The 25,576-nt window shown below is 52.8% G+C and overlaps 2 protein-coding genes across 8 annotated transcripts in view; one reads left to right on the top strand and one right to left on the bottom strand.

Moving 5' to 3' along the window:
• EEF1AKMT1 (EEF1A lysine methyltransferase 1) overlaps window positions 1-6,998 on the top strand; it is a 23,038-nt gene extending 16,040 nt beyond the window's left edge. For 6 of the 7 annotated variants that reach the window (XM_033104663.1, XM_033104664.1, XM_033104668.1 and 3 more), the window contains exons 3-5: window positions 762-844; window positions 2,309-2,589; window positions 3,939-6,998. In XM_033104663.1, coding sequence (XP_032960554.1) covers window positions 762-844; window positions 2,309-2,589; window positions 3,939-4,075 — 501 coding nt within the window. In that variant the 3' untranslated portion in view covers window positions 4,076-6,998. The remainder of the gene's footprint in view (window positions 1-761; window positions 845-2,308; window positions 2,590-3,938) is intronic. The other variant, XR_004422866.1, reaches the window with a different exon arrangement.
• IL17D (interleukin 17D) lies at window positions 6,615-25,576 on the bottom strand. The gene is made up of 3 exons (XM_033104052.1): window positions 25,438-25,576; window positions 24,579-25,176; window positions 6,615-8,722 (listed from the first exon to the last, which is right to left on the bottom strand). Exons 1-3 carry the CDS (start codon window positions 25,574-25,576, stop codon window positions 8,416-8,418), a joined length of 1,044 nt encoding a protein of 347 aa, XP_032959943.1. The 3' UTR covers window positions 6,615-8,415.

Here is a 25,576-nt window from a genome sequence, read left to right as displayed (position 1 = left end):
GTGTTGAATTTTATCAAATGCTTTCTTCTTGCATGTATTGAAAAATCATATGGTCTTTTGTAAACATTTAAAACCTGCATTTCTGAGCTGTCAGCACACGACTTGCCTCGGTGCTGCCATCCAAGGGAGAAGTGGGCCTAATGCGTTGCCGAGGAATGCACTTTTTCTATTCAAGTCATCCTTAATGTATAAATGTGAGTGGATAATTAAGGGTAACTAGAAATTTAAAAAGAAATCGTCAGCCAGCATGCATAGAAGGAGCAAGATGAAAACCAAACATGTTACTCCTGAGGGGAAAACAGTAATTCAGGAAGCCTTGGTCAGGTGCAGACAGGAGGCCACCTGAGGGGCATCCTGGGTATGGGCTAACACCTGCTCACAGCCTCTGCGCTTGTAAACCTATTAGTTGGTGGTTCAATCTGGAGCTTAATCAGATTCAGGTTCAGTTTTTTTGGCAGGACTCCTACAAAGGGGAATACACTCTTCATCCGGAAAAGCTGTCGTCTCCTTTGGTGGTGTTAGCAGCCCTTGGTGATCCGTGCATACACGCCATTAATTATTAGGTTGGTGCAAAAGTAATCGCGGTTTTCGCATTTTTTTAACCTTTTAAACCGCAATTACTTTTGCACCAACCTAATAGGGCCTGCTATTAATTTAAGGTAATTAAACAATATACAGTAAAAAAAAAAAATTTAAATACACAGATTCAAAACAATATTTATGCCAATTCTAAAATGATTTCAACTCATCCCTTGTCACAGCAATTGAGCCAGTTTTGGTACAGCCAGGAGACAGCTCTGCGACTTGCCAAGGAAGCTATTGCGGCTGCTGGGGAAGGTGGCAGGTGAGCTGGAAACTCCGTTCCTCTTTTGTCTTAATCTACAGTAATGCTTTCAATGTCCTTCCTAGCCGAAATGGTGGCTAAGCAGTCTGGGCTGTCATCTGCAAACACTGTGGATGGCGGTCTGTGATCACGAGGGGGCAGAGGGCTCCCAGGCAGCGATAGACACCTCAGAATCTGTTCAGTGTGGGGCGTCTCATCTCTGTCCTCTGAGGTTTGCTAGGCTACTGCTTTCTTCACTGCCCCTCGAGTTTGTGTTAAAGGAAAAAATCCTAACGTTTGACCTTTCTGAAGTTTTAACAATGTAGGTTTTCTTTTTTGTTAACTTGTTTAGATGTTACATACGTATTATTTTAAAGTCATGGTCCTAAAAGGCTTGTTCAAAAAACTACCCATTGCTTATGTTCCCCTTGTCCTCCTCCGCGTTTTGTCAGCTCCCTTTCAATATTCTTTGGTATTTACACCTATATTTCTACATAACATGTTTATATTGGCACTTCTGGGTTTGTAACTTGTGACATTGCAGCACAGGGAACAAGTAGCCGCATGTCTCCCTGCCCCCAGGCTAGGTGGCCCCTGCCACCCCACACTGGCACGTCAGGTTTCCCACAAGCTAGGAGCCGGGGCCTGGCCTGGTGATGCGCTTCCGGTGTGTTTGGGCTGTCCCACAGCCTGGGCACCTAGCCCGGACTTGTGACGCTGTAGCTGGTGACAAATGCGTCTCACAGGGTTAAATCTGAGTTTAATTTTTAAAGGAAGTATTCTTTTGGACGGTAACATATATGCATGATAAACACCTAAAAGTTACGGAGGATTGAGAAAAGTCAGTGTCCTTCCGCACTGTCCGGTGGGGTGACCGAGACAGTGCACCTGACGTCCTCTTCTGTTCCAGGAGTGTCCTGGGGCGGGCGGCGCCACAGTACCCCGTGACAGGTGGGCCACAGTCAGCTAATTCTATATTGTAGCTCCTTGTAGCTTTTTTGCAGCCGGTTTTACGAGTGAGCTATTGGAACAGCTGTAGCCCGGCCACCCACTCAGAACCTGCAGCTGCCGCTGTTTCCTTGCGCAGAAAGCAGGAAGTCATCGCAGCTTATCTGCACTGGGACCTAGTTTTAATGTATCTTTTTGGAAAGCTGGAGTTACTGAGGCAGTTATTTGGGGTTCTTTCAAGATGATGAATATTACAAAATAACTTCAAAGTGTTTAGTTTGACTAGAAGTGTTTGAAATGTTAAAGGAATGTGAAAATAATAGGTAATGTGTCTCTAATGTTTACATTGTTTTTGTTGTGAAAAGCACGTTTATCCCTTTCATACCTTAAAATTACGAGGTGCAGATTCTAAATACCAGATTCCTTAAGTGAGGGCATGAAGTTTTCTCGGAAACGTCCCGCGCGCCCCCTGCAGGAAGGCCCGCGCCGGGAGCCGTGCGCCGACGCCCCTCCCTGTGCTTCTCGCACTCTCCTCAGGGTGGCGTGCGTGAGCACCCCCAGCGTTTACCAGAAGCTGAGGGAGCTGCGCAGCGAGCTCGTTTCCGTCTGCTTGTTTGAGTTTGACCGGAGATTCGCCGTGTATGGGGAGGACTTCATCTTCTACGATTACAGCCGCCCCCTGGACTTACCTGGGGACGTCGCTGCGCACAGCTTTGACGTCGTGATAGCAGATCCCCCCTACCTCTCTGCGGACTGTCTCAAGAAAACGGCCGAGACCATCCGGTACCTGACTCGGGGCAAGATTCTGCTGTGCACAGGTGAGTGCGGCTCGTAAGCTCGGTGCCAGGAGCTGTGGGAGACCTTCGGCCTCACACCCTGAGCCTCCCGCTCACTGTGGCCTTCGGGGTTCCCAACTCTCTGCCCAGTTCCCTCGCTGCAAACGGGGACTGACGACACTGCCCGCTGACACACACATGGGCCATGAGCACCGTGAGATTCTGTCACGGTGGCCGTGACAGCCTCTGCACTTGGTGGGGCTTGTGGAGTCGGTGACAGCCAAGGGTCAGCTCAGCAAGAGAGTAGGCTTGTTAAAGCACAAGTGTCCTTCCTGGGGACACTCAGGTAGCGGCTGCTTAAGAAGGATGTGCTGAAATTTGACCTGAGAACTAAAACGGTGACTTGTCCTCTGGTCTGGGCAGCCTGGTGTCAGGGCCTTCGGTGCTGTCCCCTGGTCCCCAGGCTGAGCAGTGGGGCCGTCCCTCCGTTGTAGAATTGTGTGACCCGACTCTAATCGTCTTCATTTACGGTTGTTCTTGGATGGCTGAGCCCAGCTTCTCAGCCGGTACCTGATGACCTCGTGCAGCATACACTTGGTGTTAGGGGTTAGGTTAAAATGTGCAACAAAACACATGGAAGAAATGAATTCCTAATCCTGGTAAGTGATGAAGGAATCAGAACAGCGGGCTGTGCTTCAGCTTCCCCGGCTGCTCTGCACGAGCAGCGTGCGGCGGTGACCTCGGGGCCCCGGGGACCCAGGTGCTGCGCGGAGTTCGGATTTTCTCTTAAAGTGCCCTGCCCCAAAGGGACAGGATCCAGTTCGTCTAAAGCACTATGCTTTAGACAAGGGACTGTGGGCAGACGGGATGGCACAGCGTGTGGAGCTGGAAGTGGGGGGAGGGAAGATGCCCTCCGGACGAGGCTGGAAGCAAATGCGCTGGGCTGTGCACACGGGGAGTGGCAGGGAACGTGTCTGGGTCAGTGTGGGCTTCCCGCCCGTGCGTGGTGTCCAGGGCCACGTCCACAGCAGTAGCTGGGGATGGGCTGAGGGACCTGGGATTGGTCAGCCAAGGGCGGGGGTGAATGTGCCCATGGGTTTGCAAGACCTCACATTACTGGAAAGGGTTCTTGATCTAAGTTGGAAAAGAGCAGTTTTTGGTAATTACTTTTGCTGTCGTCATGTTGCTTTGTGGAATAAAATGTGTTTCGAAAGCTCTACAAGCATCAGCTCTTCAGATGTAGGAAAAATTATTAAATAAAAAGGGTACTCTGCAAGTGTGTGGCAGAGAATAAAGGGGACCAGAGATCAACTCCTGTGTTTGCTGAGTGCGGGATCACTGCCTGGCGCCCCAGCAGGCTGCCCATTTCAGCCCATCTGGTGTGTCCTCAGGTGCTGTCATGGAGGAGGAGGCAGCCAGGCTCCTGGGAGTGACGCCCTGCAGCTTCCTCCCGACACACCGCCGGGTGCTGGCCAATGAGTTCCGCTGTTATGCGAACTATGACTCTGGGCTGGGTCATGATGTCTGAGTGTCGGAAAGGATGCCGCGTCATAGCGCCGAGACCTCCGCGCACAGCAGCTCACAAGGTGAGGGCAGGGGCCTCCCCGGGCTTCCCCGACCGCCTCAGACCTCAGGCTTTGTTCAGCTTGAATCTGTCGGATGTAGTTGGAAGAAATCTCAGACCCATCAGGCTGCTGTCCTCACTTAGCGTTGGTGACAGAAGTGTGGACAGCTTGGTGGCTCGGCCAGCACCTGGATTGGAGAGACCTCGGCCTCTGCCTTGGGCCTTCTGTCCCCAGTGGACTCCTTCTGGCTGCCCGCCACCCTCCCGGAGGACCCAGCACCCCTCGGGGACACACGACTCGCCTGGGGCACTGGTGTCCCAGAGCCTGGGGGACTTTTCCTTGAAGGTAGGACAAAGATGTAGCCAGGTGGCCTCCACTCTCACCTCAGTCACAGCAAAGGCTCTGACTCACCTGAAAACATGTAACCACCTTATGCAAACCCAACGCCAAAGCAGAAGGACGTGGGGCGTATGCTGGACCCCAGTACTGTTCGAAACATCCCCCCTCCACCTCAGCAACCCAGGGACCTGCTTCTGGTACCCGCATGTGGGTGGATGGCGGGGCCCAGACTGCGTTTCCATTTACAGAAGAGCATTGTCAGGCGGAGGACAGGTCAGTGGGCGGCAGAGGCTGGGACAGGCTGGGGGGACTTGGTGGTGCTGGGACCGCTGGGACTCTCGGTGCAGTGGTGACACAAGTCTACGCGTGACAGCCCTGCACACTCGTGTGCGTGGACAGCTGGTGGACTGTGTGCAGCCTTGGACGGTGCCCGCGCCCATCTGTTGTGACGTGGTAGTTATGTGAGGTGGCACTGCTGGGGGAGACGGGGTGAAGGATAAACAGACCTCTGGTATTTTTGCAGTTTTCTGTGACATGAGGTTGAAAATCAGAGACTGGGGGATTGTTTTCACCGCAGCAAAACCCAGCATATCCCAAGGCGCGTGTGCTGGGCCTGTATGCGGCCTATGTGGGGCTAGTCCTGTTCTCTCTCAGACCTCGGTTGTCATGCTGTGGGATAGTGTCAAGTATAAGTGCTCTTTAAAAATAATCCCTAGCATATCATTTCCTTATGAAGCAGTTTCTAAAATTTGCCTAACGCAGTAACACATTTTCCTAACAAATCGTGTAGAAATGTAACTTAGGAATTGTGGGCGAGCAGTAGCCTAGGAATAAGAGATTTTAGTCGTTCTGTAGACCTAGCATTTAGATGAGGAGAGAAACCTTATTTCTCAGGGGGTGGGAGAGGAAGGGCAAAGCCTGACACATAAAACTGAAATTACATTTTGTTTAATAAGCAGTCAATATGTGTTTCACTGCTTTGGACACTCTTCCGTGACTCTGGTTCCAAGCTGCCCATATCTGTCTCCACTCTGCTCTGTGCCCAGCAGCCTCCGGCAGTGAGGACAGGCTGGGGGGACTTGGTCCTGGTCACTCCCTGCCTGTCTCGCCCACGGCAGACACAGTGCACAGGGCCACCAGCTTGGGGACCGAGGAGGCTGGGCCATGCCCTCACGTGGGGCTGCCTGCGTGCCAAAGTTCTCTGCAGGTGACCTTGTCGCACCCCTCACACAGGACCATAAAACCCAAGGTATTGTTGTGTGACAGACACCTTTGTAAGCATAGACCAGGTGTGTGTGTGTGAGCACGCACGCAGAGGGCCGTAACTGCAGTTTGGCCAGCAACTCCAAGGTTTCTGGGAAGTGACACTCAGCTGTGTGCCGGGGCGTTGGACAAGAGCAAACGAAATGCCTGGTGACTCCTGAGCCCCGTTTCGGATGGCCCCGTCCTGGCTCCACCGCATCCTCCTCAGTCAGAGCAGGGACCAGTTTCTGAAACCGACCCCTTTCCCTTTGCTGTGATAGAAGAGATGCAATGCAACCAGAAGTGTGGGCCACTTCTCCCGAACGTGGAATGGCTGGCATGTGCCAATGTCTTTGGACGACTACTCCCAAATGATTCTGGTTTTCCAAAACAAGCATACAATAAAAATACTGTCGGTTTGTTGGAAAAAGTTCTGCAATAACCACAGTCCCAGCATTCCGAGGGTTGCCATGAAACCCTCAAGACAGAATTACTTGAAGGAACAGGCCCCATGGCCCTTTGTGAGAAGGAAGAAGGTACAAATTTAAATAGTGAGCTGCTACTCTGCAAAGCCTGGAAACAGCGCCTGCCTGCCTGCATCAGTGACATGAGCCTGGTAATGTGTGTGTGAACTTTGGCTGGTGTGATTTCTCTGGCTGTAAATTTCCCTATTAGTCTGATAGAACACAACCCCTCCATCTCAAAACCAACCTCTAATTTTAACGAGAACAAAATTCTGTCCAATAAACTCATTATTCATTGACACATTCATTATCTCCCCTTACTGGGTCACTGCCCTCTGCGTTCAGCATATTGCATCCAGTCGCTGCTGCTTAGGGACTTCATTTTAAATTTACCTTTTACAGCAAGAAATGCAGGCACTTGGAAGTGACAAACTGCGGGAGCAATAAACAGACCATGGAGGATGAACAGCTTGCTATTTATTGTCACCGTAGCTCATGGATCACTGGGACAGTGCTGGAGCTGTGCCAGGTGCTTGTGGGTGTGTGGGCGTCACGGTGCCAGAGGAGCAGCAATCTATGCGCCGGGGGCAGCACAGCCAGCTGACAGCCATTGCAGGTCCCATTTCCAGCCGAATGCGACGTGTGGTCAGAGCTGGCTGAGGGCAAGTGCTCAACAGAAGTGATTAAGTGGGTGAGGGCGCCATTCAGAGAAAAAACACAAATAGTGGTACGTCTTAAGAGTTCAGGCCGGTTTCTTCCATTGGGAATGTGCTACCTTTTAAACAAACTAAGTTTAAACTAATAATACATTTAATAAAAGCGACATTTTTCTCCATGCAAACAGTGTGCTCTCCTGATGTTTGCACTATGTATATTTGAGGAGTGGCTAGGAAATGTTACACAATAGTGGTAATTGAAGCCACCACCAAATCACCAGTGTGAAGGACAGTTTTTCTTTGTAATTTACAGATTTGTTGTTGCTGATCTAAACTGCCAACAGAAAGTCGCTCTGACTCTGTTTCTGGGTGAGAATGTATTCCAGATATACCTGCTAGGTATACCTCTTTTTTTAAAGAGCTTGAACAGTTTGGCCAACTTTCCCAAACTGTACACAACTATCCACAGCTATCACCTTCAATGTTAGTTTATCTATTTGGGCAATCCGGATTTGCTCAGCAGTGTGTTTCATGCACAACTTCTGTCAACAGTTAGTACCCTCTTTCCAGGTCACATTAAGGGACAGTAAAGTGGGAGGCCAAAGCTGCATCATGTCTGTGGCAGCTGAAGCTTGGGGTGAAGGATGTAAAGGGCACTTCTCAAGCTTGGTTTGGTGTCACAGGAGCAAAGAGCCAATTCACTTTATGTGACTAGTGGATCTAAGACCAAAGCAAATCTTAAACTTCCACCATGAAATTACGATAATGTGAAGACCTTAATCAACACACACTTCCCCTAACACTCAGTCGGCTCATCAGAGCTGAGCCCAGGGATGCACAAAAGCAGCAGACCTTCACAGTCGTTTTAATGATTTAAAAACAACTCACTTTTACAAATCACCGTGTTCAGGAACAGACTTGGGCCAAAAGAGTCAGGATTCAGCTCACATTGCAATACAGACAAAGTTGGCCCCCTTTCTCCTCGTGGCGATTTCCCAAGTACTTAAAACGAGCCCTGACTTGGGTTCTTCCTAGGTCTAGCAAACACGACACACAACCCACGTCACACGTGGTCTCATTCACAAATTGGCCCCACTGACTTTCAAGTGAAGAAAAAATTGTATAAATCTGTGGCATTGACATACTCGTGAAAACCAAACGAGATTCCTGGGATCTGTGTGGGGTGCTTCCTGCGCTTCCTTTTACGCCGGGAGCAGCTGGTGGAGACTGGGACAGGCTGGGGCAAGTTTAGCCCTGGGCCTCGAGTTGTGCCAGCAGTTGGGGACTGGCTGGCTTCAGGGTCCCAGACAGCAGCGCCAGCTGAAAGACTTTATCTGAGGACTACAAGTGTGCTAAAATCCTAGCAAACGAAGTGAAGACTGAATGTTTACAAAATGTTACAAAATTTTAATGGAATAGCTCAAAATTGCTGATAAAAATAGCTTCTGTCCCGATTGGAAACAAGTAGGTATACATTCTCTTAAATGACTTAAAAAGCATCCGTCTATCACCTCCTCAGGTGTGGAGGCTGTGACCTGCGCATCCCAGCAGCGTGTCCCTCGCGCACAACGCAGTGGGCCTGTCCCCGTGCGCCGGCTTCCGCTAGGAGGAGCCGGGGGCGCGGGCGGGGTCCCGCTGCGGGTCCCGAGGCCGCTCCTTGACGTCGGGGTCGTCGCTGCCGGGCGCGGGCACGCAGGTGCAGCCCACGGGGACGGCCACGTACTCCTCGGCATAGACGGCGCGGCCGCCCGCGCAGCCCGGCGTGCGGCGCAGCACCACGGTGGGCAGCAGCACGGGCGCACTGCGCAGGCGCAGGTCCTCCTCGCCGCGCGGCCCGGTCAGGCAGCCGCGGCACAGGCAGTAGGCCTCCGGCAGCAGGCGCGGGAAGCGGGCGGGGTCGTAGGAGACCCTGCGGGGAGAGGGCGTCAGCGGGAGGGCGGCCGGGGGCGGGCACCCACCAGGTAGGACGGCCCGATCTGCAGGCGAGTCCGACACTGCACATGGCAGGACTGCGCAGCCGTCCCCGGGCCGTTCCCTCCAATGCTTTTCGATCTGCGTTCATGTACACGGCAAAGTCACACCCTCCGCTGTGCCCCCGCAGGTGACCACGCCCGGCAATGTGATGAGACGCCCCTCTGTGCCGAGGCTACACCCGCAGGCCATGCTTGCCAGGGCGCTGCCCACACCGGGCCCCAGGACAGGCGACTGCATGCGGCTAGGTGGCCTGGGTGCCAGACCGTGCACGCACCAGCCACTTGGCCGCTGACAGAGTGAGACACTTGTCCAGGCGGCCACGAGGTGTGCCCTGCTGTCAGGGTCCCTGTACTCTCCTCTGTGAAGGGGCCGAAGCCACACCAGGGGACAGGAGGCCTAACTAGCCTGTGACATTTGAAAAATTAGTCATCTTCCTCCTGTTCTAGGTCTCCCTGTTTGTCAGATGCCAAGAACTACGTGTAAACTCCAAACAGCCTGTGGACACCGTGCGAGGGGTCTGGGCTCACGGGGCCAAACGGCTCCCTGCGGAGAAGAGCAACCTTGGGAAGGCTCTGCCCTCCATCAAAGCAAGGAGGCCATTAACGGGGACCTAAAACTCCTCCCTACTGTCCCCCTACACAGGGAGCGACTGTCCTCATTTCTCATGGGATCGCCATGACTCCCAACTTTTCATTTCCGTTAACCTGCCTGTTTAAAACGTGTATAATCCTCTTACAAATGTTTCTCTTACTCCTGGAGCCGAGTCCTGGGGACCCTAAAACCTCAGAGTCACAGTCCCGCCTTCTCCAACCACTCAAGCAACACACGTGGCAGAGCCAACACGCGCCGCCATCCCGCAAGCCCCGCGGAGCGGTGACACGAGAAAAACGAGATGTCCTATCCCCAGGACTTGAGGGTGTGTGCTGCTCCCCCGACAGGATGGCCACCTAGAAGAGTCTAGAAATGGTGTCTTCACACCACACGTTTCCTCAACGCCAACTGTGTGCCATGTACACAGTGGGAAAGAGCTAAAATGAGAGGAGCTGTGGGTAACATCAGGCGCACATGGAAGGAGAGGGGGCGAGGGAGGCAGGAGCTGGTGGGAATGAAGAGGGTGGGTCACGGCTCAAGTAGGGGACCACGCCCCACTTGCCAAGAAGGACATTTCCAAGTACTTGGTCCCTGTCTAAATGAAGGATGAGGTCAGCAGTGATTCCAAGACTTCTGGTCGGGTGACCAGAAGGATGGGGGCAGTGGAGGGGGTGCTCAGGGAGGCCTCAGGATAGCACTTAGCACGGAGCCCCCATGCCTCACTAAACTACACCACAGGCAGTCAGGTGTGAATGCTGAGAAATCTGCTGTGTGCCAACAGGAGGGCTAACTGGGGGCCATCTGCAAAATCCAACTGTCTGCCACCAACTCCCTTAAATTCACAGACTCCACACATTCCCGTCCCATCCCAACATGTACACAAGTGGCTGAAAACACTAAGCTGCTCACCACTGCTGTCCCCTGGGTTCTGCCACCGGGCTTTTGCAGCACCGAGTTTTAGCCTTGCAAGGACTAACAGAGCTGTCCACCCTCAGCTGTCCCACTTGCGTCTTCTGCAAAGCCTCCTTCCTGTTCCCACAACTGGGCTGTGCCGAGCCACAGGTTCCCCTCCCCCCCGCCCCGCCAAACCCCTCATGCTGTGGCCTCCTGTCAGGAAAAACCCAAACTCCCCTACTTCGCCTTCAGAGGCTCCACGGCATGGTCTTTACCGGGACGATCCCGCATCCCATCACCAGCTTCCCTCAGCATCGCACAGCCATCATCCCGATTGGGCTGCGCCAAGCTTGGCTCAGCGTACCCCCTCCCAAACCAGCAGCAACACAGTGCAGACCCTCCATATTTAAGAGTTGTTGAATTTCGTTGGTCCAATTTCACCTTCTCTTTCCCCATATGCTATAACACTTCTGCCTCTTGGAGGGAAGTGCACGTTTTGTGTGTCTTATCCAGGAAGGAAAAGAAGGGCTGTGTTCTTCTCGTGCCCCAGTAAGCCCTTCCCAGTGCTTTGCTAGAGGAAGAGTTCAGTAGACAGCGCAATGGGGACAGTTTCCTGTCCTTCATAGCTGAAGGTCAACAGAAGACCCTAACTTAACGTTCCAAGGCAAGGGAATTTCTAGTATGTCCAATCACATTTAGTCCACAAATATCTGAGTGGCAGTGACGTTTTAGGTGTGGGGTTCCGATGAAACACACATCTGCTATTCCAGGGTTCACCATGTGGGGATAAATGCTGAGCTGACCCAGTTGTGGCAGCGAGGGGAGGCTTCCTGGCAAAGGTGACTCCCAGGCAGATCAGCCAAATGGACAAAGGAGAACAGGCATTTAGGGCAGAGGACAAAGCCACAGGAGCAACACAGGACAATGACAAGATTGGGCTGGTGCCACCCGTGAAGGCCAGACCACAGAGGGTCTGGATCCATAGCAGGGAACTTGGGTGCACCCCTGAAGGCGACAGGAAGGGTGTTAAAGAGACCAATCAGATGGAATTTTAGTGGATCCTTCAGGCATGGGTAGGAGATGGCCTGGGGCCCAAGAGAGCAGTCTGGCGGAAGGTGGAGACTTTCAAATTATTAGCATATTGTAGAGGGTGGTTAAATAAGACCTTTTAGGGGAGTGTGTGGAGAGATACCAAGTAAAAGGCAGAAAAACCAACTTTTAAGGGAGAAGTCTAACTGTGGAGACTGCCAGAGGCAGGAGTGGCTTCCTGGGGCGGCAGGAAGGGCAGAGGTTTGAGGGGAGGCTGGTGCAAAACCAAACTGGGATGTGACAGCCAGATTACTGGAAATACAGGGGTGGGGAAGGCGCAGTACTGAGGAAAATGTCCAACAACATACAGAATGGGAAACTCAGAGGAGACATTTCACTGCAAGGGGGAAAAGAGGCTGAGGAACCTACACATGAAAGAGTCTTGAGAAAATGTCAGCAAAAGGAAGACAACCTATGCAATGGGATAAAATATTAGCAAATTGTACATCTTGTTAAGGGGCTAATATCCAAACTATATAAAGCGCTCATAACTCAATAGCAAAATACAACGTAATTAAAAAATGGTCAGAAGACCTGAACAGACATTTCTCCAAAGAGGACACACAGATGGGCAGCAGACCTATGAAAAGATGCTCACTGTCACTAACCATCAGAGAAATGCAAAAACCACAATGAGATACCACCTCACTCTTGTCAGAATGGCTATTATCGAAGACAAGAGATAACAAGTGTTGGCAAGGATGTGGAAAAGGAATCCTTGTGCGCTGTTGGTGGGATTGCAAATTGGTGCAGCCACTATGGAAAGCAGTGTGGAGGTGCCTCAAAAAATTTAAAACAGAATGACCTTATGACCCAGCAATTCTACTCCTGGGTATTTATCCCAAGAAATCCAAAACACTAACTTGAAAATATATATGTACCCCTGTCTTTACTGTAGCACTATTCCCACAGCCAAGATATGGAAGTTACATAAGTGTCCACTGATTGGACAAAGAAGAGGTGGTAATATTTATATAATGGAGTATTACCCCCAAAAAAGAATGAAATCTTGCCATCTGCAACAACATGAATGGACCTAGAGAGTATTGTGCTGAGTGACATAAGTCAGACAAAGACAAGCAACGTATGATATACTTGTATGTGAAATCTAAACACACACACATGCACCCAAGCCCATAGATACAGAGAACAGATTGGGGGTAGGGGGCGGGGTGAAATGGGTGAAGGGGGTCAGAAGGTACAAACTTCCAGCTATAAAATAAATGCGTCCTGGGGACGTAATGTACAGCATGGTGACTACAGTTAATGCTGTACTGCACATTTGAAAGTTGCTGAGAGTAGACCTTAAAAGTTCTCATCACAAGGAAAGAAATTGTGTAACTAGGTGAGGTGATGGATGTTAACTAGACTTATTGTGGTCACCATTTCACAATATATACAAACATGGCATCATTACTTTGTACACCTGAAACCACTATGATGCAGGGCAATCACACGTCAGTAATAAAAAGGACCTTGAGCAGAGGGTCAGAACTGGGCATCGCTGCCTGACTTGCTGCAGTTAGGAATCGAGACTCCCAGGCACTTCCATCTGGGTGAAAAATTGTGTGGTTGCTTAAAAACCACATCAGACCAAACCGAAGGACATCCTACAAAGTAACTGACTAGTCTCTTCCAAAGGTCATGGAAGATGAAGAACTGCCATAGACGGAGGGTGACTGAGGGCTCTGGCCCCCAGAGGCTGTGTGTGCGGGGCTGTGTCTGACAGAAAGGGCCTCAGCAGGACACTCAGTAGGGGCCAGAGGTCAGGCGACAGGCCTGTGCCCACTTCCTGACCTTGACAATTTTGCTCAGCTATGATGCTCACCTTTGAACAATCTGGGTAAATGGTACAGGGAATTCCTTGTACTAAATGCACAAGTTTTTTCATTACAGTGGTACCTCGGTTTTCTAATCCGTTCCATAAGTCTGTTCGAGTTCTGAAACGTTTGAAAACCGAGGCATGGTTTCCCCGTAGAAAGTAATGCAAAATGGATTAATCTGTTCCAGCCCTTTAAAACCAACCCCTAAAACTTCAAATTTAGCATGAATTTTACTATCTAATGATACCATAGATCCATAAAATTTATGGCGTTCGTAAACCGAAATATTTGTCAATGGAGACGTTCGAAAACCGAGGTATTACGGTAGTTTGAAAATTCAAAACAAAGAGTTAAATAATAAAACAAAAAAACAAAGCAAAAAAAATTGTAAAGTTTTAAAGAACCACTGATGAGACAGTTGGGAATCTGAACCCGACTAAGTATGTGAAGATGTGCAATATTGCCTTCCGAGTGTGTTAATGGTCTGTGGTCGTTTAGATACACACCAAATGTGTGCGCATGCACGCACACTACCAACAGTGCCGATGCAGGGAAGTGACGAATGCCCTCTGGTCTCACGGGCCATTCACTCAGCAGACTGGCAGCTCCTGAGGTGGGCCCTGGACAGGGGTACGGACTCTGCACAAACGCAGCCAGTGGCTGGAACACACCAGCGCCAAGGGGCACTTGCCAGTGCATGTGGGGTGGCCCCAGGCAAATGCCAGGGAGGTCTGAGGTGATGCCAGAGGACAAGGAGGGCGGAACCTGCAAAGATGGGGTGGGGAGGGCTTGGCAAAGAGGCAGGGAGACTGCCAGGCGTGACTGTAGCTGGTGGGATGTGTGTGCAACGTAACGAGCTGGTGAGGCGTGTGAGCGGCGCACTGGGGCCTGAAGACCAGAGGAAGGCCTGCGTTTCCCTTCACAGGCTGTGCAAAGCCACAGAGGGCTCTCAGCAGTGGCGATGCAATCGTTCTGTGGTGCAGACCCAACTAGAGGACAAATGGGGGGTAGGAAGACCGGTGCAGCCTCTGTAGACTCTGCTTCCTCGTCTGTCACATGGGTTTGACCTATGGGCCAAAGCCCCCAATCTATGCACGTGGGTCCCTCGTCCCCTGTGGTGTGCAGGCACCCACCCACCATCACCTGTTAGCTCTACAGGCACAGCCAGGTGCCTGGATGCTGCCAGTTAGAGGCTCATCTGACTGAAAATATCCACTTGTTCCACCATCACAGTGACACCTCTGGGCTAAGACATCACAACAAAAAGATACCTGCCTGCTCCCGCCTCTGCCTGAGATCTGGGACATAAGAAGAATGCATAAGATTCAGTGGTTTTCAGACTGTGGTTTTATGACCAGGAAGTACTCTTAAAATAGAAAAGTGCTGCCAAGGGCAGGGACACGAGGCACACAGCACACCTGACACCCAGTACGGTGCCACCGGTTCCCACAGAAAACAACACGTGGAAGGACACTGGTTGGGGCGTGGAGAAGAGACCAGGAGAGAAGGTCTGAAGCTTCAGGACAGCCAGGGGACAGACACACGCTAAGGCCCATCAGCCCAGTCTCTGGCCTTGAGATTCTGGGAAAGCGACTGGCTAGGGTGCTTTTTGGTTAAAGAAAGTGGCCACAAAAATGAAACATGAAGAAACTCCAACAGGGGCCCTTCTCTGACCAAACGTGGTGATGGGACCGAGCAGATTCCGGCCCGGCTGTGGCCTCCTCACACGCAATGATTGTTTTGTCCACACATTTTCTGCATGCTGCTCTGTGGAAGCTTGGCACAGGCTGGACTCGAAACACATCAAGTTTCCCCTCTAACGGGATCCCAGAAGTGTCCCTGGGCCCATGTGTGGCGCTTGGCTTGAGTGAGGGACAGCTGGCCAGGCTTAATCCAAGAACAAAGGACAGTCCTCCCGGGATGACTGGAACTGATGGAAACTGAGCGGGGAAAGGAATGTGAGTGACAGCAGTGACAGAAAAAGAGCACGCCCCACCCTGGGCCCTGAACTTGGTAGGAAACAATCCTGAGTGTTCCAGGAGCAGTGCCACTTGGGGAACAATGAGGACACCCGGGCACACGTGTGGCTCCTGTGTGCCCACCTTGTACTCACTTCACGGACTCACGATGTGGCTCACCCTCAAACATCCCCAAAATGAAACGGCAGAGGCTGAGGCTGGCTGTGTCCACAGCAACCCCAGGACCCCAAGCCCAGAATGGGGTTGGGGGGGAGACGCCTCCCCTAACCTGGACTGGAACCCACGAGCACTGAACGTGTAAGTGGGAACAAAGCCACCTCGACAGTCATGGTTCTGAAGGTCGATGAGTTCAACCCACAGACTTTGTCAAAGGGCAGGATGGAGTCACTGAGAACTGAACCTAAAATTCCTGTCCCACTCAGTTACTGACCGGTAACACCAGGCAGTCATTGCCTGGCCTGGTTCTCTGCCAAGTGAAGGGGATGAGGTGATGCCCAGGCTACTTTCCCCAGCTGCTTGGGGGCAGGGCTGATGATGTCACTTTTTTTTTAATCAGTGTTTTCTTCTTAGAAAAGACACCTACAATCCAGAGTGTCCAAGACACTGAAGAGTCCCCCAAACTAATCCATAAACTCAGAGCACATGGAACCAAACCCCAGGAGGTAGCTCTCAGACCCTGGCAAGTGGCCTGTAGGCCCGTAAGCAGAGAAAAGGCCAACAAGTCAAGGCCACTGTGAAGAACGCGGGGCTCGCCCACCAGACACGAAGCTGCTATGGAATTACCGCGAAGGGACATCTGGGAGGCGGAGGGAGCAGGCACCCCTCCCGAGAGGTGAGGGTCCCTGAAAAACGCCTGTCTGGGCGCGGGGTGAGTCACAGACAAGGCCTCCATCATGTGCTTTCCTGCCCCTGCATCGCAGCCATTCTCACTCAGCGAGCCGTCTATCCGACAACTGTCCTCTTGGTTAAACTGGGCACCAGGGGCAGCTGCAGTCACCCCAGACGGGGTGGTCGCTACGAGGTGCGTGGCCCCGCACACTGCAGCTGGTGGGACCCAAAGGGAGGGCTGCATTTTCCCAAACACACCCGACTTCAAGATCCTATCAGCCCAGGACCCTGAGGCCGCGGGGGCTAATTACTGCAGGTCACTGCTCACTCAGCAAGCACCTAGTGTCGCAGGCGAGATGGCCCCGGGGTGTCGGGCCCCTCACTGAGGCACACAAGGGGCCTGCTCCCCGACCCACACGCACGCTCTGGGTGGCCAGGGTGCTGGCACCTCTTAAAAGCTCCCCAGCGATTCTCCGGTAGCACAGGGGCAGGTGGTCGGTGTTAACCGCCGCCTCTCCCCTTGGAACTGGCCCTGCAGGTGGGAAGGGACAGGTCATGAGACCCCCGGAAAAAAAGGGAAGGACGAGATTGGAGCTGCCGGTCAGGGACTCACCGGGGACATGAAGACCACAAACAATTTCCCTCTGTGGCCAGTGTGCCAGCAGCCTGGCCTGACGGGGCCACGGCCTTGGGCACATGCCGCCAGGTGCTCTGGGCCCCACAAAGGGGACATGGACAATCTGTCTGGGAGAGCGGTGAGTGTGACCGGGCACAGCCGCCTGCAGTCAGGCCCCCGCGGGCTCCACTTGGCCCTCTCCGCTGGCCAAGGAGAGTGAGGGGTCAGCCCTACGCCCCTGTGGGGACTAAGGGTGACTTTGCTGTCATCCTGAACTTGGCACCAAGGGTAGCTCTCAGGATCTTGTGCCAATGAGGCCTACTCTGAGCTGCCAGGAGCTGGGAGAGCCCAGGTTGACTGCCTATCCCTGCACTCGGGAGTAAACTGAGGCACTGGGGGGAGGGGCATGTCCAGAGTCTTCCATCAGCTGCTGAACAGCGAGCTGTGCAAACTGGGTATTAGCAGAGGCCCGCTGGTAAAGCCACAGCTGGGAAATGACAGGTTCCACATAAAATCTGGTCACTTGGGAGGTCAGGGGTGAGGAGAGAGACATGACGGCTTGCAAAGCATTTGGAAGAGAATTCAGAGAAGGGCTTTAGAGGGAAAGAGAAGGGCGATGAGGAGAGCCAGAATTCCTCACAGAGCTATGTCCCTTTGTCATGGCAAATGCCATAGTTGCTGTAGCTGGGCACCGTCTCTTCAAAGGAAAAAACAGCAGGGGCTCAGAGCCACCCTCCCTCCATGAGCCTGACCTTGGGACAAGAGGGGACTACCTTGATCCCAGATGAACTAGCCGTGTCGTGCACTCACGAGAAGAGTTAATGCCTGGACTTACCCCAAACCTTATCAGTATTAAGTACACGCATTGTATTCAGGTGAGGACATTTGAAAGAGGCCACGGCGGGATGAAATGTCACCATCCCTGGCTACCACAAGAATGCGAGAGTAAAACCCAGGCAGAGAAACTAACTCTCCAAGTAAAAGGAACGTCCCTACTTTCAGAACGAAGGAGAGGCCCTTACTCCCATGGCAACGCTTGGGACAGTGCTTTTATCTGCGCTCTGTGCGAGTGCTGGCGGCAGGAGAGACTGCTGTATTCTGAGTAGCGGAGGGGAAACAATCTGTGCAGTGCTTTGGCCAATTAAAGGTCACTTACCCATAAAAACATTTTTTGGGGGTAAAGCCCCAACATTTCTTAAACAAGCTGCTTTGGATGGTGAATGTCCTTTCCACCACCACATGTTGTGATGGACAGTCCTGCACTCACCGCATTATAGGCAGTAACTGGGGGTTTCCCTGCCAGGCAGGCGGCCACTGCTGCTGTCTCTCCTCTCTCTTCTTGACCCTGTCCACAACCCTGCCTGTCTTTCGTAACACATCATGAGATGGCACAGACAGGACAGACAGTACCTGTGCCATATGGACACTCCCTGAAGGCACAGCAGCTTTGTTCGTTTATTTTTAAGTCATTAGATTAACCCATAGGTTGGAAGCTGGGACCCAGGAAAACCTAAACTTGCTAAGAAAGGCCTTCCCACCTTCAGAGATGGTCTCTGCGAGCCCGGTCAGGGCGGTGGGTGGCGCAGTGCTGCCTCCTGGGGTCACAGCAGAGGCAGAGTGCAGCCCCTTTCCTGGGAGAGGAGCCACAGGGCCCATCGTGGGGACCTCTGTTCCCGGGGCGCAGACACAAACAGGAAAGTACCCGGGGAATGGGGGGGCACATTTTGAAGAAAGGTAAGTGGGAATATTAAAAGGGGGATCACTGCAGTGGGATGACTTTCTGTAACACCGACCCCAAACTTCTCTAACTTTCTCTAATTAATGTTACAGTCCGTTTACAATTTAAAACAGTATGATGGAGGAACAGTGGTGTCATCTAGGAGAATTGCGTCAGGGTTGGTGCTGGATGGGTGTAACTGTCCCACGTGGTAAACGGAAGAAGTGACAATCGCCTCCAGGGGAAGCAAAATGCTTGTGTTAGAGGAGGGTTAGGCAAAAACAGCCTTTTATTTCAACCACTCCTGATGAAAACCCTTCTCAAATGCACTGTAGCTAAACATCTGCTGAGAGGGACTTACGGGACGGTGAAGGCCAGCATCGGGACTGGGCGCCGCTGGCCTGGGCCAGTGCTGACCTCACCTGACCCGCACGTGGCGGGAAGCTGCTGCTGCGGCCCTGCTTCCACTCACCTGCCCGAAGGTCTGCGCCTAGTGCCCCCACAGGCAGGGATCAGCTTCCTGCTGCCCCTGGCAGGCACTCCCACACCCGGGCAGGTCCGTGTGGCCTCCTGCCGAGACAACCTGGCTGCAGGCACATCTGCTTGGGGACAAGTTGCCCACTGAGGGTCCCACCGCCTCTGCAACTTCCCATTGCCGGTTTTTAAGTCACTCGACCGCCCCCAGCTTGTCCCCCCTCCTCTTCCTGTCCTGTTTCTCTTTTATTCCCCTGCTATTACTGCTATCCGTGGAGTTGTTTACAGCAGAATAAATGGGTGTGGTCTCTTAAATTCTCTGTAGGAAGTTATGTGGAAAAGTAACAGCCTAAAAATAAACGGCTGTGCATGAGAAGAAAGCTTTCTTTAGACTACTCCCCAGAATTGAAACATAGAATTAGGAACTACGTACAGTGCTGGAAGGTGTTTATCTTGGGGGTTTCAACATGAGTGAGTGATGTGTCCTTAAACCCTAACAAACCTCAGTGTTCCCACGATGTATTTCCTACTGTGTCACTGTGGCTTCAAAAAGCTTGTTAAGCAATGACACTGATTTTATTTTTGGCATTTTTGTTTGTAAAGTTCAAGAGAAACAAACAAGATGCCACAAAGTAAATGAGAAAATACTTTTATATCCTGGAAGTTGAATGTCGCTTTTCTAACAGCACACTGGTCTTGTATGGAAGCAGAATCCACCCTTTACTCTCTGTCTCCACCCAGTTCAAGCTCACCAGGCCAGGTCCCTCCCCGCCAACAGCCTGGCAGCCCAGCTCTGGGGTCACAAGGGGCTCTGACACCTCTACCAAGATGCCAGCATGGCCTCTGCTGTCAGCCCTACATCCCCTAAGAGGGCCCGAGCCCTTTGCTTGGTGCTTGTGGGAAATCAGGCCACTGCCAACTGCTGAAGCTTCGTTTCCTTGGCATCCGTTTTGACCTCATGGTTGCTGAAATTCCCTTTCTAATCTCAATTTAAAAGCTAAGATGGTTTTGAAAGGAGTAACACCCGCACAAGGCAGGAAATGCAGACGATACAAGTGTAGGAAGTAAGTCTGCTTCCTGCTCCTGCCCCAGCTTGCCAGGTGCCCTGCAGAGGGACTGGGATAACCGGTTCCAAAGATGCCCTTCAGTGCGTGTGTGTGTGCGTGTGTGCGCACATGTATGATTTAGAACAGCACCCACACACGTCCTACGTGAGCCCTCCTCTCTGAGCGGTGGTGGCAGTGTGCCTGCAGCAAGCATCTTGCTGCATCCCCTGGTGCTGGCGACGGGTTGTGTTCAGCACCTTCACAGCTGCTTCTGGAGCACCGTGACCGCACTAGCCGCATCCCGCTGATGTTCCAATGGCTTCAATCCCCTGCTATGACCACAATGAACACCAGTGGGAAGATGGCAAGTGTGGCGTCCGAGTTACGTCTTTGCTGGGTCAGAGAGCGGATCAATTTAAAATGCTGATGTGCCCAACTGCTCTCCATAAAATTGCACCAATACACAGCCCTCTACTGTACAAGAATGCTTTTCCCTGCATCTTTGCCAAAAAAAAAAAAGGCTTCCCAGTGTAGTTTTAATAAGCTCTTCACTTATTGTCCCTGAAGTCCAACATCTCTTTATGTGCCAGCTGTTTGTCATGTGCCGTCCTGCCTGGGGACTGCCCATGGCCTCTGCTCACCGTTCCATGAGGTCTTTCTCTCACTGGTTTGTAGGAGCTCTTTAGGAAAGGAGCCCTTTGTGACTCAGGCTGCAAGTACTTCTCCCAGTTTGCCCTTGTGTTTCTATTATTTTAAATTTTGCTAAGAAAAAATGGCATATGATGAAGTAACTGAATTGATCAATCTTGTCTTTTATGACTTTGGGGGTCTGTGACCTACTAAGGCCTTTTCCACTCCAAGATTATAAACGGCTGTGTTTGTATCTGTCTTCCAGTTTCATTTTTTACACTTGAATTTATTTGCATATAGGAATGAGATCCAATTGTATTTCTTCCACCTGGTTACTCAGCCATCCCACCACCACCTACCGAGCGCCCCACTGCCTCTGAAGATACGACAAGCCACCTGCCACTCTAGATCTGTATTTTGAAGCGTGTCTTACGCACCGAGAGTGGTCCCTCTGTGCCTTTCAGTATTTCTGACTTGCAGCCCATTTCCATCGTTCTCTGACTTTTGCTTGAAATACACTTTAGATTCCCAGCCTCAGGCCCCCCAGGGGACACCTCCCCACCGGGCACCCCACCTGGCAGAGAGGCAGCCTCCTGGCAGCAAAGAGCAGGACCAGCTTTAGCATCCAGCCACCTGCATCCTGGCCCGGGGCCTGTCCCTAGAAAACTGCCCTTCCTTCAGAGGTGGCAAGCTTCCCAGGGAGCAATTTCATCAATTATCACAAAATAATATAACAATCAACGCAGATGAGACAGTCGGCCGCCTGACACAGATGCAGCCCCCACGCAGCACAGAGGCTCCCCGGCGGGCGGGGCAGCCCAGACTGGGCCACTCAGTGCTGTGTGCTGTTCCTGCCTGGAACGCCCGAGCTGTGCCCGCTAACCCCGCACCCCGCCGCTCTGGGATCGCTCCTGGGGAGGCCCAGGTATCAGTCCCCAGGAAAGGAGGCAAGGGCAGCTCGGTTTAACTTACTATGTGTAGAATTCTAGATAGAATTCTGTGTACCTGTTTGGCACGTGAAACTCAATGGGTCCAGTTCTGAATTCATTTCCTTCCAAAAACGTTGTTCCTTTTTCTATCTCCCCATTGTGCTTAAATACCACCAAAAACCCAAGCCAGAAACAGGGAGACACGGCCAACGGGAGATCTTGAAAAAACTCGGCTTGCTCTCCCTCCTTTTGGCCCCCAGGCCCTCAGCCTAGTCTGGTGGCCATCTGTTTGCCTGGAGAGGTTAGATGTGGTCATAGAAAAATGCAGAAGGGGCAGCTTCTGTCCAGAGAAGCGAAGCTATTGCTCTGAGAGATTTTCCAAGTTTCTATAATGCTGCTGAGCTGATCAAAAGTATAATATGAGGTCGCAGAAAGGATTATCCAACTAACAGTCTACACCTTTGGCCCTGGGATGGTGGGAAGAAGGAAAAGCAAGAGCACGAAGCCACCAGAACGCATGTTTGGACATGGGCATCAGATGAATGACGAGCAGGAGGGCTGGAGGAGGCTGGCCCACAGTGACCTTGGTCCTCTGCAGAGTAGCGGGGAGGAGGGAGGCCCACTGGCCAGGGCACCCAGACTGGCTTGACAAAACTGTTAGGTTTTCTCCGCATAGCTCCACAGCTGTGTGGCCTGAAGCCTTGACCCACCACACATTCTACGTCCCCTCCTCTCCCTCATTCATTCGTATGATCATCGTCCATGAAGTACTGTCACTTCTACCTCTATATACAATCTTTCAAAGGGATCGCGGCCTCACCTCTGTCACTCAGGTCAGGCCCTATGTGCCTTTTGCTAGAAGCACTGCACTGCGTTGGTCCAGGATCTCCCTTCCAACCCGTCCCACATTGGGGATACTTTCCTAAAACACAAAGGGGCTATGTGGCTTCCCTGATCAACAACGTCCAGCAGGATCAATTTCAGGCTTGTCCCGCTCCTGCTTCCTGTGCACTCTCTGCATGCCCTGCGACCACAGACGCTGCTGGGTTCTATGCTGCCAGTCTTCTCCCACCTTCTCCCCTGTGCCAACCGTTGCCCCTTCTCTGTAGGCCACCCCATCCTAGCTCTTTCTCTGGTACCCTTTTAGACACCTGTGGCAGTGTGAGGGCTCCTCCTATGCAGCTAGACTGAGCCCCTCGAGGCGGTGACACTCAGCAGTACAGCACAGGAGGGGACTAAGTGTGTGCTGAGGGCTCTCTAGCTACTGCACACGCCCCATAATGCCCGAGCCTCTCCGTTCTGCATGCTGCTGCTGTTACATAGGACAAGTGTCTCAAGCTATGGGCGGTTCTTACTAAATGCTAATCTTCCTACTGAGTTTCCCTGAAAATAAGAACTAGCCAGACCATCAGGTCTAATGTGTCTTTTGGAGCAAAAATTAATATAAGACTGGGTATTATATTAGATTAGACCTGGTATTGTATATTATATTTTATATATTATACCTGGTATTATATATTTATTATATTACATTATATTACACCCGGTTTTATATTATATTACATAAGACCCAGTCTTCTATTAAAATAAGACTGGGTCTTAGATTAATTTTTGCTCCAAAAGATGCATTAGAGCTGATGGTCCGGTAGGTCTTATTTTCGGGGAAACATACAGTAAATGTTAAAATATAGCACAGCATTTTGCAGCCACAGCTCTAACCAGATGAGCTTGATCAGGAACCCAACCCAGTAACATTAGCCAGGTTCAAAGAAGAAATCAACATGTAATGAACCAAATAGTGTATATAAGCAATGGCTAAGCCTCCCTTCCAGGACACAGAACTTCGGATGTGAATCCCACATCCTCTGTTTGCTGCAGGTAAATAAAATTACCTAACGCCAGTCAGACCTTGTTCTTGAATAGAACTTTCCAAGCGGCAAACCCCGAGTTCAGTAACACCCCTTCCTTCTGAGGTGAGGTCTTTATCAATATTGGAATTACGCTCACTCTCCAAAGTGCATTTCGAGTGCCATTTTGATCCTCCAAAAGCCTCTTCCACCTGCCACTTTAAACTATCACATGGTCACCCTTTCATGTCAAATTGTGTTCTGTCTTGTATTAAGCTGGATTTCCCAGTTAACCCTCCACTCCGCCCTTGCACTGTAAGCTGAAGGGCTCAGAGGGCTTCTGGGGTCCCAGGCACCCGCACCATCACAGGCACTGAAGCAATGTCTGCCGATTCCCACAGTACCCTGTACAAAGGGCGTGGTCCGTTGTGGAACTAGGCTCTGTGCTTGGCAGAGAACAGGTGCTCATGAAACAGCTGTTGCCTATGAAATAACGGGAAGGTAAATACAGTCATGTGTCATTTAATGTCGGGGGACACGTCCTGAGAAGCGTGTCCTTTGGCGATTCCGTCGTGTGAACATCACAGAGGCACTTGCACACACAGCCCACTGCATACCTGGGCTGTGTGGTACAGCCTGGTGCTCCTGGGCTGCCAGCCTGCACAGCCTGTCACTACAAAACACCACGAGATTAAATTAAGAGATGGGTAAACACCACATGTCTGACAGGTCCGAAGCTGCTGCCCGCGTGACACGCATGACACGGCGCACTGGTCTACAGCAAACTCTTCTATGTAAGTAGAAAGTGTACATTCTAAAATAGTGATAAAAAGTATAATCCAGTGAGTAATAAATAGGTAACGTGGTTGTTTATTATCCAGTACCATGCACTGTACGTAACTGTACATGCTGTACTTTTACACAACCAACAGCAAAGTGGGTCCATTTACACCAGCATCACCACAGTGAGGAATGGGTCGAGCTACAGCATTAGAACAGCTGTGATGTCACTAGGCAATAGGACATTTGTAGGCAATACCTCCACTGTCATCTTATAGAACCACCGTCCTACACACAAGGTCCCACCCCGTGGGTCCCACCCAGACGTCATGTGCCACATGGCTGTAAAGGGCTGCAGGCTTCCCTCAAGGGAGGTGATGGGCCGCTGTGGAATTGAACTGCTCCCAACCCCGTCGCCTCCCTTCCCACCTGCCCGAACGCTTCCGTCCTCCCTCCTCCCCCCCATCTCGCTCCGGCGCCCCAGGCGCCCCGCCCCCGCCCCCGCCCCCAACCCCAACCCCCTGCCCGCGCCCTCGTGCCCGGCTCACCTGTAGGCCCAGGGCGACACACTGCGCAGCGGGGTGGGCGGCCGGAAGCGGCGGTCGGGCCGGCCCCCCGGGCAGCTGGCGTTGCGCGCCTGCTCGCGCGGGCCGGGCTGCAGCGTGTGCTGGAAGGCGCCGAGCACGCCGGCCGCCAGCCGCCCGTACAGCTGCTCCAGGAGCTCCTCGGGCCGGTCCGCGCAGCCCCGCGGCCGCGCCGGCCGCCTGCTGGTCCTCGGGGCGCCCGCCCGGCCCGGCGCCAGCGCCAGCGCCAGCAGCACGCCGGCCGCCAGCGCCCAGACCTGCGGAGCCGAACGGAGGATGGGCGCCGACCACGCGGGCCCCCGCGCGCCGCCCCCGCGCGCCCCGCGCCCGCGCCCCGCGCCGCCCCCGCGCGCCCCGCAGCCCGCCCGCGCCGAGGGCCGCGCCAAGCCCGCGTGCGGCGTGCGCGTGCGAGTGTGCGTGTGCCGGCCAGGCTGCTGCGCCGCGGGCTGCGAGTGCCTGTGACGCCCCGCGCGGCCCGGGCCCCGCTCGGCCGACCTGCGGCGCCCGCCGCGGGGGCCCAGGGACGAGCCGGGGCAGGGGAGCTCGCCGCCCACGGCGTGTACTCACGAGTGACCGCATGTCCCCGGAGACGCCGTCCCGTCCGCCACGCAGAGCCGCGCGCCGAGGGCTGGGCCGGGGGCTGGCCGGGCGGAGGAGGGGCCTCGGCCCTGGGCTGGCGCCGCCCCCACCTCCGGGGGCCGCCGGGGCCGGCCGAGTGCCGCCCGCCCTGCCTAGTGAGGGGACAGTGGGCTCAAGGCGAGACTCTTCTTGCAGCGGAAGCTCTGCGACGGCACAACGGGCCACCTGGAGAAAGTGGACTCACCACCTGAAGGGACTGGCTTCTGCAGGACCACTTCCCGTCTGCGATGCCGCGGTTCAAAGCAGCACATCAGATTCTGGTTCAAAGCTCTCCAGCAGGTGACAGGACGCCGCTCTCCTTCCCCTAACGCCCAGAAAATCAT

This window comes from Rhinolophus ferrumequinum, chromosome 4 (genome assembly GCF_004115265.2).
Source record: "Rhinolophus ferrumequinum isolate MPI-CBG mRhiFer1 chromosome 4, mRhiFer1_v1.p, whole genome shotgun sequence".
NCBI lineage: Eukaryota > Metazoa > Chordata > Mammalia > Chiroptera > Rhinolophidae > Rhinolophus > Rhinolophus ferrumequinum.
Note: the sequence above shows the minus strand (reverse complement) of the source record. Positions and strands in the feature narration are given on the sequence as shown.

What these genes read in the sequence shown, in the direction of transcription:
- IL17D (XM_033104052.1), bottom strand. Translation starts at nt 25,576, where the DNA reads ATGATTTTCTGGGCGTTAGGGGAAGGAGAGCGGCGTCCTGTCACCTGC. An exon ending in GAAGCCAGTCCCTTCAGGTG is followed by an intron (nt 25,177 to 25,437) that starts GTGAGTCCACTT and finishes GTCACTCGTGAG; the next exon opens with TACACGCCGTGGGCGGCGAG. An exon ending in GTGTCGCCCTGGGCCTACAG is followed by an intron (nt 8,723 to 24,578) that starts GTGAGCCGGGCA and finishes CTCTCCCCGCAG; the next exon opens with GGTCTCCTACGACCCCGCCC.